This window comes from Terrapene carolina, unplaced genomic scaffold (assembly GCF_002925995.2).
Source record: "Terrapene carolina triunguis isolate 2854851 unplaced genomic scaffold, T_m_triunguis-2.0 Scaffold165, whole genome shotgun sequence".
In the NCBI taxonomy this organism is placed as follows: domain Eukaryota; kingdom Metazoa; phylum Chordata; order Testudines; family Emydidae; genus Terrapene; species Terrapene triunguis.
The window spans coordinates 2,645,267-2,659,867 of NW_020664516.1; the positions used below are offsets into that span (position 1 = coordinate 2,645,267).

The 14,601-nt window shown below is 50.6% G+C and overlaps 1 protein-coding gene across 1 annotated transcript in view; it reads left to right on the forward strand.

Moving 5' to 3' along the window:
* The first annotated feature begins 1,189 nt into the window (after window positions 1-1,189).
* LOC112108955 (calretinin) overlaps window positions 1,190-14,601 on the forward strand; it is a 55,772-nt gene continuing 42,360 nt past the window's right edge. Inside the window, exon 1 of the mRNA XM_024203278.1 lies at window positions 1,190-1,338. Within this exon, the coding sequence (XP_024059046.1) occupies window positions 1,248-1,338 (91 nt within the window). The 5' untranslated portion in view covers window positions 1,190-1,247. The remainder of the gene's footprint in view (window positions 1,339-14,601) is intronic.

The following is a 14,601-nucleotide window of genomic DNA, read 5'->3' on the forward strand; positions in this document are numbered from 1 at the left end:
ATCCCCCAGTGATCCCACCAGGAGCTGGACCCGCGCTCTAGAAGGGCTGCTTTGTAAGGAAGGCCACTAATAAGGCCTGTTGCAGTTGCCAGCCTGTGACTCCACGACGATACATCTCCACCACTTCAGCCCAAACGGATTCTTTGTTGGGTGAGCAGGGCTAGAACTCTTATCCTCTCTGAGCTGCCTGCTTGTGGTCTTTAGATGCTGCGTGTGATTATTAGAACTGGGAGCACTGGCTGTTGGGAGTCTGAAAGGACAGGAAACAGGAAGGAGGGGAGAGGAGTTGAGGAGGCTGGGAGAGTTACCGAATGTGCAACTACAGCTTGGAAAAGGGACTTCCACTGTAAATAAAGTTCTGTTGAAGTTGTTAATACTTTGCTTGATGGATACAACACTGCTACGGAGTAGCACAGCCACATACCCGGGGGAAGGACTGGCTGGAGAGCTGGGGGGGCAGCATTCCAGATCACAGCAGCCTCTGAGAGTAAGAGGGGACTTCAGTCTCCCTGGCCTTCCCAGGCCTTGGTTTCTCTGCTGAGACTGACAATAAAGAGGCCAACGAGTACCAGTTTGGGGTGGTGGAGCTGGCCGGATTCACAGTGACCACCAGATAACTATTTCTCCTTACTACACAGCTGGACCAAGCCAGAACAGCACTGAATTCTCTTACCCAGGTCCTGTCCCAGGGCTTGGGTGCCACAACCCAGGGGAGTCTTGAAAGTCTTTGAGCTCAGCCCACTTTGCTCTGGACTCCGTTACAATGGGTCCAACTGGTCTGTCTCACCCCAGAGCCCAGCAAGCCGGCCAGTTCACTCTGGAGCACACAGAGCCACTTTCAGTAGGGAGGGTACCATGCTAGGGCTGGTGACCTCTCAGCAGATCAATGACACCAATTCCAGAGAGCTGGATCTTTTTAACTAGATCGGTTGGCTCCTGTACATAGAAACCCCCGGATGTTAGCGAAATCCTGGAAACTCAGATCCTCCCTTCAGCGCCTCACCCCCTTATGCTCCACACACCTCCCAGTCTCTACCCATTTCTCTCTTGCATTCCCTTCCTTTTTCTGGCTAGATCTTAGGTTCTCAGCGACTGTGCGCCCTCTAGTGGCTGCCAGGGCCCTGTGCAAGCTCCGGAGGGTTTATATAAAGGCAGAGCAGAGAGAGGCTGGAGATATTGGTGGCGAGATCACTGGAGCTGAGAGAGGAGACAGAGAGCAGCACTGAGGGTTGCCCTGGCAGCTGACCATGGCGGTGAAGCAGCAAACCCCTTACCTGCACTTGGCTGAGCTCACAGCATCCCAGTTCCTGGACATCTGGAAACATTACGATTCTGATGGTCAGTAAGAACCTCACCCCCAAAACTTCTTTTAAATCTCAGATACTTTTAGGAGGATTTTTAAAACAACCCTTAAATATTTGATAAAAATCCATCCCTGTGTGCTAGTGCTAGAGTCAGATCTGTGTGCATTCGGGCTTTGAAATGTATATTTTTCTATTGGGACAGCTGTAAAACAAAACTTTTCCTAACTGCACGTTTTAAGGGGCTTTTTATTGTTATACGGCTCCAGCTAGGAGAGCCGGGCACTGGGTATTGCACCTAGGAGTCTCCCGGCCCATCTGCTCTGTTTGGTGTGACATTGCCACCAGCATCCTAAGCGACACAGGACGAACTCCTACTGTAGTGTGCTGGGTCTGGCTTTGCTTGTGACAAGGCTGTGCCCTTGTGGGAATTTTGCAGCTGCCTTTTAAAATATGGAGCTGGCTGGTGTTTTGCTTTGTTACCCCAATAGTTCTTGCTTGCTGGACTCCCCCAATCTTAACTCCAATCCCTTGTGGTACTGTTCTGTGTTCTAGGCCAGGCCGCCCAATAATCCTCCTTCTGCTGGTTCTGTTTGATGTTCAGCAAGGTCCAGATCTGATGGGGAATAAAAGTGACACTTGGACTAAAATTAAACCCTGGGGTAACCCAGCATAATTTAGCTGAAGTCAGTGGCGTTGTACCTGTTTGCACCTGGGTTGAATTTGACCCCAGTCTTAAATCTCTGTGTGAAGAGTCCAGATCTTTGGTCAGTTCTGTAGCTTTTGTCCTCTGTGCAGTAGCAGGGGGGATGGAATATGGATGGTTATGCTGGTAACAAGCTACGCTAAGCGGGTAGAGGTATGCTAGGATGGGGTGAGCTGTCTGCAGGCATGACAGCCAGCACCATCTCCTAGGTGAAGGTTTAGAGGTGTCTGTTGTGTCCTTTCAGTCAGCTGTTGGCTTCAAAACCAGATGGCAAGTGAAGTTTTCGCAGTTTTGACCCATCTGAGCCCAGAGATGTCAATGCAACCTGAAAATGAAAATTGGCTTTAAATCTGTCCTAATAGTGGAGCAGAAAGAAACCCCTTGTGCACGTCCGATCCCCTAACTTCCTCTCCGTGTCCCTCTTGAAGCAGGGAGTGAGCTTGGCTGTGCAGAAGGGTCAAAATGCCCAGCTTCTCCATACGGACAACTGCTATCAAGAGTTAGTTAGCCAGGTAAGCCAGCGCTGAATCATAGCCACTTGCAGACCCTTGTAATCCATCCATTTACCTGGTCCTGAAACCTTGACATCCCACCCATCCTGCACAAAAGGAATGTCCTTCGTGGGAATTCCATTCTATAAGGTATTGAATGGAATTCCCCAGACAGAGCAGGAGGAAGCCAGTCTCCAGGATCTTCATTCACAGGGGAGCGGGAGCGCTGATGTACAGGCTGCCTGAGTGTTTACAATAAATAAACAACTTCTTATTAGTTTCAAGCGCTCCCTTCTTCCCCCAGGCTAAAGGTGCTGAAGGGCTTTCCTGGGACACGGATCTGTAGCTTCCATCAGAAGGAAACGGCAGCCGTGAAGCGGGAGAAAGACTCGGATTCCCGCAGGAATAAGCCAGAACACTAGCAAAAGGCAGGGAGTTCCATGCACAGCATCAGGGTGATGGGTGTGCAGGTCATCAAGATGCAATGACCTGGTGCTCAGCTACTTAAACTCTCCTCGGAAATCTCCTTGTAGAGCTTTCATCTCTAGAAGTATTTGCTAATTGGAACAGACTGGTGGGGAGCCTTGTATTTGTGGAGGGGTTAAAACATCAGTCCTGATACATCTGGAACATCTAATAAACACACACAGTCTGAGTAAACAGGGTGTTGATGTGTAAACTGCAATTTATGGGTGAATCAGTACATCTGGATGGGGCAGGAGAGAAGAGGACTTCCCAGGAGACCGGGGGCCACTTATTTGGCATGGCTGCCAATTGTTATTGTCATGCTAGCTTATCATTAGCCATGTCCTTGCCATTGCATCACACTTTGACAGCAATTAGAGCAGAAGGCGAGAAACAGACGTTCGCCTGAAGCAAAGCTCCAAATTGAAACACCCCTGAATCTGGAGGGACTCCAGATGATCCCAGCTTAGCCCTTCTCTAGCAGAAACTCCGCAGCATGGTAAAGCTGGGGTGAGAAGGTGAAGTTGAGTCTAGGGGGGAAGAGGCACTAGGGAATGATCATGGAGTGGTCTTCGCTTGTAAGTCCAGGGAGCCTCCAGGCACTTGGGGTCATAAACTGGGGAAGGGAAAATACAAAACGATTTAAAATCCTGTAGCAAGAACCAAGGTGAACAGCAAGGCTCAGGAACAAGGGAGAGGAGTCAGTGGCAGCAGTGAAGTAGGAATTAAGTAAGATCCAAGGATAGAACAAAGATTCCACGGGAGTGTCCCATCCACCTTTATCTCCATCTCTTTCCATCTGTGGCTCAAGGTTTGTTCATCCAAATCATCATTTTTTGTTTTCAGCCTTGTCCTTGGGGCCCTTCTCTTCCCCCTCCCTTCTCCACCCTTCATCTCGCCAACACCTGTGAAGGAAACCTCTCCTGATTATCATCTCTCCCTTCAGGGCATTGCAGAGACCAATTAAACAAAGCCACCTGCTTAAGAAAGACTTGCCTCTCACTCCACAACCCAACAAGTCTCAGTAAACAAACAGCAAAAGTGATCCTGGGAAGCATTTACAGAAGGCAGTGGCTTGGGTTCATTTGCTTTCAAAATCTGCCCACATTAGTTTCTATCTCCGTTTGAAAGCACTTGTGATTATTTTAAATCAGACAGTCAGGAAAAATATGCTGGATGTTGAGCGCAAAGCAATTCAAAGAATTATTGCTGGTTGAGCTAAAATAACCCCAGAGCTCTTTGCACGGGCAGAGTCACTGCAGCTAGGGGAGAGCTACCTGGGTTCTCGTTAACATCGAACAGTACCAACTCGATTCTGTTCCAAAACTGTGAGCTGAGTTCTGGCTGCAGAAACTTTATTACCAGCAACGATGGAAGAGGCAGAGAGAACCCAGCTGGAGGTTTCCGTGCTGCCGGGTATGAGAAAAATCATGGCAAATTCTGCTCCTAGTTACATCGGTGTAAATTTGGAGTAACGTCACTGAAATTAGTGGTTTGATTTGGATTTACACCACTGCCAACAAGAACAGGATTTATCCTCCTCTGCCTTCTTTTGACTTATAAACTGAGCAGATGTGATCAGCATTCGCTGAGAGATTCAATGTGGAATGTCACAAAGTCATTTCTGCTCAATCACTTTTCCAACCAGTGCCCTGAATGCTGCAAAAGGCTGGGCTTTAACAACTCCAGTTCCCACTGCAGCAGCATCCCCTCACCCACTTTCTTCCCCAACATCGGAAGCAAGGAGTACAGCTGGGACTGAAACTGTCTTAATTCACGTTAGTAAGAATCTTTCCCACTAAGTCTCAGAGACCCGAAGGGACTGTTGTGCTAGTCTAGCCTGTCCTCCTGCAGCACGCAGGCCAGAGATTTCACCCAGTGATTTCAGGGTGGTCCTGTATGGCAGGGTCTGGGGGTTCTACTGAGGGATTTGGGGAAATGTGATGCCTCTGCCGTCTGCCACACAGTAGGCCCAAGGGAAGCATGCTCAGTGCACCATTGGAGTGCAGAGCTGCTGTATTTGGGTCATTTCTCTCCTTGACAGTGGCTGCACATACAAATGAAAATATTAACCCATCTCTTGGGCCCTGGGAAGGGGCTGTACTTGCAAATGAAAATGGCAGAGGTTACCCGACCGGTCAGCACACAGCACGGGTGTCTGGCGGGTCGATGCGCCTTGTTTACTCTTGCGCCCAGTTAAAATGATTTCTCAGCCCCAGCGGAGTTGAAGATTTTCAGACTAGAGGCAGCCAAGGGATTGAGTCTAATGGCTAGGGAAATGCAATTAAAACAGGAGGCGCATTAGTGCCAAGCAAAATCCAGCTCGCTAGTCTTCTTTGAGTTTTCTTTCTCTTTGTCATTTCATCCTCTGCCCCTCATTCACTCCTTACCTCTTACAGAGGTGTCCATTTCTAGTTGGCTTTTCTCTCTCCCACGCTTTCTTCCTCTGCCTGTGTCTCTTGCCTCTTTTACTCAGTCCCCATCTCTCTCTCTCGTTCTGATTTCCCAGGTCTCAACATCAGCTTCGAACTCCTCTGCTCCTAGGGCTCCTGTTCTCTTTTGGAAGAGACAAGTTTTACCCCCACGAAAGCTTAGGCCCAAATACATTTATTAGTCTCTAAGGTGCCACAAGGACTCCTTGTTGGTTTTGCTGATACAGACTAACACGGCTACCCCTGAAACCTGACTTCAGTTCGTTACTCATGCATGGACTGCGCCAAATCCCAGTGAAGTCAATAGGATTCTTTCCAATGGGTCCCGTGGGCTTTGGAACAGGCCCGCACTGCCCTGGGGCCGAACTAGGCTCCCATTCGCCTTTCACAGTGTTGGAAGATTGCTGCAGAAGAGCTATCTGTACATAGCTAGTTAATATGGTAATAGGCCAGGATCCAGCATTGCTCGTAGGTTTTCTTGGACCAATAAAGGTTGAGCACTGCAAATGGCTCCTGCTCGGCAGCTCTTTATTCATGGAGCTCTTGTCTTGCGCAGTTTGTTTGAGCTATGCAATGGAATGCTGCTAAACGGTGTTGTAGTGTTCAGACACTAGGTGGCGCCGTGTGTAACACACCTTGCTTAGGCTCACAACTGTGATTCCGGGCAAGGCGTTAAAGGGGAGACGCATCTCTGGTGTCGCTCTCTGAGGAGCAGCCTTGGTAGCCTGCCCAAATCTGGTACAAGAGCCCAATCTGTTAGGAGCAGCTCTGCAGCCTCCCGGGTACAAAGCTAGTGCCCTGGGTTCTCACCCATCTGAAATACTGGCCTAGTCAGGCAGCACACTGGCATGGAAAGGCCAGGGCACCTCTGGGCAACTGGCAGATTCCTTGCCCCTGGGAGACCATCCTATTTCCTCTTACCTTGAAAAGCAGCTTGTGTGTGTTTTTACCTAAATCAAGTTCCCTCACACTGGAACCCCACAGCCTCGTCTGGGGCTGCCTGGACGTGCTAGTGTCAAGAGAGGGCAGAGGGCGGGGTGCTGGCCCCATTGCAGAACAGGAGTCTCATCCAGTACTCAAGAAAGTGCTCGGCGGCCCAGTGCCAGGCAGTTCACCATGGAGGTGTGGCCTGCCGGCTATCGGGTGTGGCCAGTTGCCCTGCTGCTTGTCCCATATGCTGCGGTGTGCACTAGATGGGGTGGGAGGGCGCGATGCTCCGTTACAAAGGGCTACAACCCGTGCCCAGTGCGCCTGCCCTAGAGTCCTACTCTGGCTGCAGACTCCAAGGGCAAAGGACACATCATGTAGCATCCCTGCTTCCTCTCAGTGATAGCCAGCCGCGGCGTTGACAGCACTAGCCAAAATGTCATTTCCTGGGCCTTGGTGAGCAAAGGGTTAAGTTGAGCTCAGCGTGGGCAGGTGCTCGAGGAAGAGTCTGAGCAGTGCCGGGGTATGGTCACGCTCAGGGCTCCCCGGGCTGGGTTGAACCCCACACTGGGGAATTTTAGGTTAGAAGAGCTAAGCCTTGAGATACGACCTTGCTAATGGTGACAGTTTTTTCCCCTGCTGGCTTTCTCCACCAGTTCTAGCCGCCGCACCCTCTGCTTTCCTTTCCCCGTTCGGAGTCAGTGGTGCCTGGGTCCCTTCATGGACTTGAAGGCCAGAATGGACCCTAACTCGCAGCGTAACTGGTGGGAGAACCTTGCCCAGCGAGTCCTGCATCATGCCCAGTAACGTGAAAGCTCCTGTCTGATAAGGCACTGTCCATTTTGGCGTTACTGCCCCCCTCTCTCGTAAGACAGTCGAGCCAACGATTATTTGGTGACAGACAAAAATTCTGTTTAAAATGTAGATGCCTCAGAGCATCTAGCAGTGAAAGCTGGATCTGTTGTCTCCATGTTGGAAGACTGGGGCTAACGCTACATGGATTCTACGCGGAACTGGTGGGAGCTACTTTTCCTTCTGGGTGTGAAGCCCTGTGGTGTGTAAAGGAAAACGGATGTGTCCATTGGCATGTTGCTGGACACAGCTGTCCTGTTCGGTTAAACCCCCTCTGCCGGACAGATTGATTCAAAGTCGACAGGAGCTTGCAAGAAAAGGGAGAGAGAGCTAAGTGGGGGCCTCGCCTGGTGTGTTGGACTTCAGCAATGCCCCTTCCCTTTGGGTGCACACCCTGCTCCTGGTGGAGTGTAGTTGAATTTACAGGAAAGAAAAAACACAAACAAGATTCAAATCTGGGGCAATTCTTAGCCAGGGCACTCCCCACTTGAGCCCTGGCACCGCCAAGATTGGTGATGCTTGTGCTTTGCACGGTGTTGAGCCTGGGTTAAGCTGCTGTCCCACTCAAGCAGTGTTTCCCTGGTGGCCAGAGGAACACAGGAAGAGGGAAAAGTCGTAAGGAGTTGCAACTTGCTCTGATCTGCTGATGAGCTTATTTAGCTTATGTTGGTTTTAGTCTAGGAGCCGAAGCTGCCTTGGGCTCCTAGAGGGAGACATTGGCCACTGTGCCGAAGACCGAGGTACTATCTAAATCCCACATAAGCACGGTTTAAGTGATGTCTACCTGCGGTGCTAGCTGCTTGCTCAGGGATGAATTGCACCCTGGAAGAGCAGTTGTGGGAGGCTGGTAATAGAGGCTGGTTAGGGATCGTGTCTGAGCTAAGCATTCCCTACGGCTTTGGCAGACAACATGAAGAATTTCATGATTTTTTGAAACTGCTCATTCGTTTTCGTTACTCTCCCAGTGCCAGTCGCTAATCTGGCAATATTGAATTTCACTCTCCATTTCAAACCAATATTTGCAGATAATAGCTTGACGCCATTTGCCCAGCTGTACTTGGGACCTTCCTGCTATATTTGGGACCCTACGATACACATCTCTGCAGTGCAGGAGAATAGAAATTCACCCCTGCTTAGCAGGTAGTGAATGAGATTCATGGGAGCCACGCAGTTGGATTAACCCAGCCAGCTGTAGGATCGCTGACTCCTGCAGCCCTGGAAGGACTGAGGCCACACCCCAAAGTCTGGCTCAGGTTGTCTCCTTCACGGACAAACACAGCTCACAAAGTAATGCAAAGGAGAGTTTTCCCCCAGTCCTCCTAGGCCATATGCTGGGGGGTTCCCTGCTCCATAGGCTTCCCCAGGAGCCAACCTGCTTCTTATACCTGTCCCCCTTAAGCCAGGGGCTTTCTGCCAGAGCCTCCGGAGTCCTGGCAGTTCTCTCTCAGCTGGGCTGTATGCTGGCTTTTATAATCACCCATCGGTCTCAGCTGGGAGGTTGCTGATCAGTCATAGGTAAGGCTGGCCCCAACTCCCTTAAAGGGGCAGTCGCCCTGTGACATACACCTTTGGGCAGCATGGTTCAGTGGATAGAGCATTAAACTAACAGATGGAGCCATGGGTTCTAGCCACTGATTTGGGGTAAATCAAAAACAAACTTTAAAACATGCCTCTGGCTTTGGGTGGAGCCCCCTCCCCCCCGATGTATCGAGCACCCACAACTCCGGCTGACGTCAATGGGAGGCGTGGGCGCTCAGCACCTTTGCAAAGAACATAAGAACGGGTCAGACCAAAGGTCCATCCAGCCCAGTATCCTGTCTTCCGACAGTGGCCAATGCCAGGTGCCCCAGAGGGAGTGGACCTAACAGGTAATGATCAAGTGATCTCTCTCCTGCCATTCATCTCCACCCTCTGACAGACAGAGGCTAGGGACACCATTCCTTACCCATCCTGGCTAATAGCCATTAATGGACTTAACCTCCATGAATTTATCTAGTTCTCTTTTAAACCCCGTTATAGTCCTAGCCTTCACAACCTCCTCAGGCAAGGAGTTCCACAAGTTGACTGTGCGCTGTGTGAAGAAGAACTTCCTTTTATTTGTTTTAAACCTGCTGCCTATTAATTTCATTTGGTGACCCCTAGTTCTTGTATTATGGGAATAAGTAAATAACTTTTCCTATCTACTTTCTCCACATCACTCATAATTTTATAGACCTCTATCATATCCCCCCTTAGTCTCCTCTTTTCCAAGCTGAAAAGTCCTAGCCTCTTTAATCTCTCCTCATAGAGGACCCGTTCCAAACCCCTAATCATTTTAGTTGCCCTTCTCTGAACCTTTTCTAGTGCCAGTATATCTTTTTTGAGATGAGGAGACCACATCTGTACGCAGTATTCAAGATGTGGGCGTACCATCGATTAATATAAGGGCAATAATATATTCTCCGTCTTACTCTATATCTCCTTTTTAATGATTCCTAACATCCTGTTTCTTTTTTTGACTGCCTCTGCACACTACGTGGACGTCTTCAGAGAACTATCCACGATGACTCCAAGATCTTTTTCCTGATTTATTGTAGCTAAATTAGCTCCCATCATATTATATGTATAGTTGGGGTTATTTTTTCCAATGTGCATTACTTTACATTTATCCACATTAAATTTCATTTGCCATTTTGTTGCCCAATCACTTCGTTTTGTGAGATCTTTTTGAAGTTCTTCACAGTCTGCTTTGGTCTTAACTATCTTGAGCAGTTTAGTATCATCTGCAAACTTTGCCACCTCACTTTTTACCCCTTTCTCCAGATCACTTATGAATAAGTTCAATAGGATTGGTCCTAGGACTGACCCTTGGGGAACACCACTAGTTACCCTTCTCCATTCTGAGAATTTACCATTAATTCCTACCCTTTGTTCCCTGTCTTTTAACCAGTTCTCAATCCATGAAAGGACCTTCCCTTTTATCCCATAACAGCTTAATTTACGTAAGAGCCTTTGGTGAGGGACCTTGTCAAAGGCTTTCTGGAAATCTAAGTGCACTACGTGTCTGTGTGTACCCAAGATCAGTAGCTGCTTTTGAAAAATTTAGCCTTAAACTTCTCTGCCTCAGTTACCCCAAATGTAAAACGGGGATAATACTTAACCACCCTTGTAAAGTGCCTTGATGAGAAGGGCTATGAAAGCCATCAGGCTCAGATATCATGATGATGGGCAGACTACAAGAACATAGATACATTGTGGGGAATCACAGGGCTCAGTGCCCATTGCTGGGGGGGGGGCGGGAGGGAGCGCCCACCAACACCATCAGGGTGTGACGGGTCTAACTAGCCCTGCGTGGGGCTCTTTGGGCTCAAACTGCCCAGCGCCGCATGCCACAGGGCTCTGCAGAGAACCCCCGGCCCCCCCCAGAGGCATCCCTGGGCCCTTGCCTGGCTAGGTGGCTCTATGGCACAGATGTTGTGGGTGGGATTGTGTGCTCTGGGCCCCACCTGCAGTGCCCTGGTCCAGCATGGAGCCGCTGAGCCAGGCCTGGCTGCTGAGTTTCCTCCACAGCTGAGTCCGCAGCGCAGAGCTGCTGGAGGGACTCAGGCTGCTGATCAAGCACGGGAACCCATAGCTCTGAGGTGGGGACCAGGATCGAGAGAGGTGGGAGCAGCCAATGGGGGCTCAAGGAGATGACGGTCCCTAGAAGGGGAATCCCCCAGACCGCTGTGCAATGCGGGGAGCTTCCATCTGTGCCCCATGTGCCACTGAGTCCATGCCCAGCACAGAGACGACCTGCCACTGCCTCAGAGACACGGGGCACAAGTTCCATTTCTGAATGAGAATTTCAAGTGGATCTGACAACTCCAGGGAGACTCACACACACTCTGCCCCACCAAGTGCTCGGCCTCAGGGCCCACCCACCATGTGCTCCCCCCCGGCCCCCATGTTCTCCACCCTGGTACCACGGCTTCCGTCTCCTGTCCTTCTCTGATTACGTTTCGCCATTCCCCGTCCCTGCGGTGGAGGGTGCTGCTGCCTCCAGGAGAACAAGCAGTGCCTCAGCCCCTCTGCCCCCGGCCGTCCCTTTCCCTCCAGCGAAGGAAGGAATAGCATCCTGGTGGGCCTGACCCGGATTTTCACAGGGTGTCCATTGGGTGCAGAGCTCTTGTGAAAATCTGGTCCTCGGTTCCCTGGGCCTGAGGAGCCAGGGAGCAGAGAAAACTGAGCCAGCCATGGTTTGCTCGGAGAGGTTAGGGGAGACTCCTCTGCCTGCCAATAGCTCTGGGATATTAGCCAGGACGTGAAAAGCCGGACACCGTCCACCCAACTCAGTGCTGTTGACGGGTACAAAACACGATTAGGCAGCGCATGAGGTCCGGCCACCCAAACACAGCTCCCCTACAGCTGAGAGGCAGGACAGCAGCAGCACGGAGACGGGTCTGACATGCTGGCCGAAAGTGGGGCAGAGGAGCAGTACAAGCTGCTGCCAGAACCATGGCTGTGGAGACAGACAGCAGACGGTGGTCCCAGTGAAGTCAGAGGTGCTGGACCTGGCCCACTGAGCTGAGGATAAATTGATCCAGCCATTAATTCACGTACAGGCCATGTCTACACTAGAGCCTTCGCATTTCCCACCCCTGCTAACACTGCAAACAGTGAGTCTGTTGCAACAGAGGGCAGCTAGTGTAGATGGCCTCTGGCATTTTACCCACCATGCCATCTCTACTTGCTCTGCGCAGGATTAGCCAGCACGGTGGTTAACACCCCAGCAGCTTGCCTGTACGAAGGCTCCCATCGTGGCTAGCATGCTGGGCTTCCCCAGTGACTGCAATGGTGGGCCACTGGAAGGGTAAACGTCCCTAGTGCAGACAGCTGCAGCGAGACCCAACAGAAAAGCAGCAGCTAAACCCTTTATCTTTGCAAAGAGGCTGTTTAACAAGAACTGTTCAGCCCATTACTGTCGCATCAAAGAGCACAGCCAGAGCTGGAAAGAGCCACGTTCGCTTCTTGCCAACAAAGGGAAAAATTGTATAAAAATCATCAGTTTAAAAAGAAGTGAGCCAGGCTTGGCTGGGACTCCCTGCAGCTCAGACACAAAAGGGGAAAGCAAGCCATTGACACAGCCATTTTCCTTTTCACCCCTCGATTCCCAAGCAGCCATCGCTCAAAAACTATTGAAATGATCAACTTAGAAACGGCCATCACTCACTGGCCCATAGGGTTCTGCCACAGCACCGGAAGCGTTAGAGAAAGAAGCTTCAGGTATTTCAGGGACTCACATGGCCCTGTTGCTCTAGTATCTGAGTACCTCACAGTGTATTTCTCCTCACAGCACCCCAGTCCCACAGGGAAGTACTAGTCACCCTATTTTATGGATGGGAAACTGAGGCACAGGAGACTAAGTGACTTGACCAAGGTCACACAAGAAGTCTATGGCAGAGCAAGGCATTGGATCAGGCTCTGTGGAGCCCCAGGCTAGCGCCATGAGCACTGGTCCATCCTACATTTCTCATAAAGCTATTGTAATGAACTGGTTTAGATGTGCATGACTGCCCTCTACTGGCAGCAATCAGAACTGCTCGATTGTGTGCCATCAACCCTATATTACTCATGCTTAGAGGAGATTTTCATTGAGCTCTAATGGCAAGTGCCTGTGCTTTCTGGGCTAGGAGGATCGGAGTTCCATCCTGCTGTAATCGGGAAGTTCCAAGAGGGTGTGCTCAACAGGCTTTGTCCCTGGCTGCTGCTCAGCTGTAGAGATTTTTTTCATGCAGGGAATTTCCTAGCTGGGAAATATATTTTCCCCCAACTTCCACCCCATTCCCCTTGGTGTGCACAATCACTTACTAAATACATTGCAACACGTTTATTTAGCTCAGCCTGTAGCCCCGGACCTTTGCCTGGTGAGGACATTCACCAATAAACCACTGACCACTGTACTCCCAAGTGCAGCAGGGTTGATTACGGAGGCTGTGTCTATCCTTGTGAATGGCACTGCAGCTCCTATGTCTAGTCATTCATTCACTTTTATTTTGTGCTCACTGGCTTGAAGGCTGCCTCGGCTGATATGGAAAAGAACGGCCGCACTGAAGCACCGGGCTTCTTGGGACCCAGCTGAGAGTCAGTCACTGCAGATAAATCTGCTGCCCCTCTGGCTATGCCCACTCAGACCTCAGAACACTGTGGGACAGTGTCAATAACCATCTACCTCTCCTCTGTCTGGGCTCCTAAGCAGAGGCCAGGGCAGTGGGACAGCAGCAGAGCCCTTCAGGGCAGCAGCTCACTGCTGAAGCTCAAACATCTCATTTACTTTGGTCTCATTTCCAGGGCTGGATTTAGTGTGTGGGTGTTGGAGGTCTGTGATCTACAGACGGTCAGGCTAGATGAAATGGTGGTTCCTTCTGGTCTTAAGCTCTATGACTCATTGAGGCTGCTGGGAGGTTGGGTCTAGAGCACGCTGGAAACGGAGGATCTTGTCTGTTCATGAGCCACTGAGGTAGTGGCGGGGTTCTTGGCTGGGGTGGGGTTGTCATGATCAGACTCCCCTTCTTTATGGCTTGATGGGAGGGGTGATTCTGAAACTTCTTCCGTGGTGGCATGACGTCACTGTAGGGAAAAGGCTCAGACGCTCTGCTGGTGGAGTCAACTCCAGGCTGCTGCCGGTGGCTTTGGGGAATGTTAGTGTGTGAGACTGATTGGACCGGCCTGGTGTGGGCAAGTTCCCCCAGCAGCTCTGCCAAGGCACCTCAGGCCTGACTGGCACCAACCCCTGCGTTTCCAGTGCTTGGCCTCCCCTAAGCAGAGATTAAAAACCCATCTGTATGATAGCACTGAACTCATTGCACCCATGACTTGGGCTAGGCGTGGTCCCCTCACAGCCATCGGCGGTGAAAGGATAGTGCATTCTCGGCGTGCTGTGCTCCCACACGAGGACTCGAACCCTAACACCATCAAATTCATCTGATGTCAGAACAGGGTGGACTCAAAGTGATGGCTCTGAAATAAATAGCCACAGCTATCTCCACCAAGCTGTCCGGCCTCTCTTCTCATTGGGCACAGATACCAGGGCAAGGTTCTTCTCACTCCAAATGAATAGACCGCAAAGCTCTCTGCCCGGCTGCCGCCAGCATGAGGTCCACTTGTCAGCCACTCTCACCTCTGACAGTCACTGGGGATAGCTGAATCCTGCAGGAATGTGTACTAGCTGCGTACAGAACTCACAGGGCAAAATGTAGTCACTGACCGAAGTGGCTAAAAACCAAACTGACTCCCCAGGCTTGCAGTGCTCTTGGCTCTGTGGTGACACAGACGGAGGGATGCACAGATGGAGGATGGCCCATGGGTTATGGAAGTAGCTAGAGAGCAGAGTTCAATTGTCTGCTCTGCCACAGACTCCTTGTGTGACCTTAGGAAATTCATCTAGCGTCTCTGTGCCTCAGTTTCCT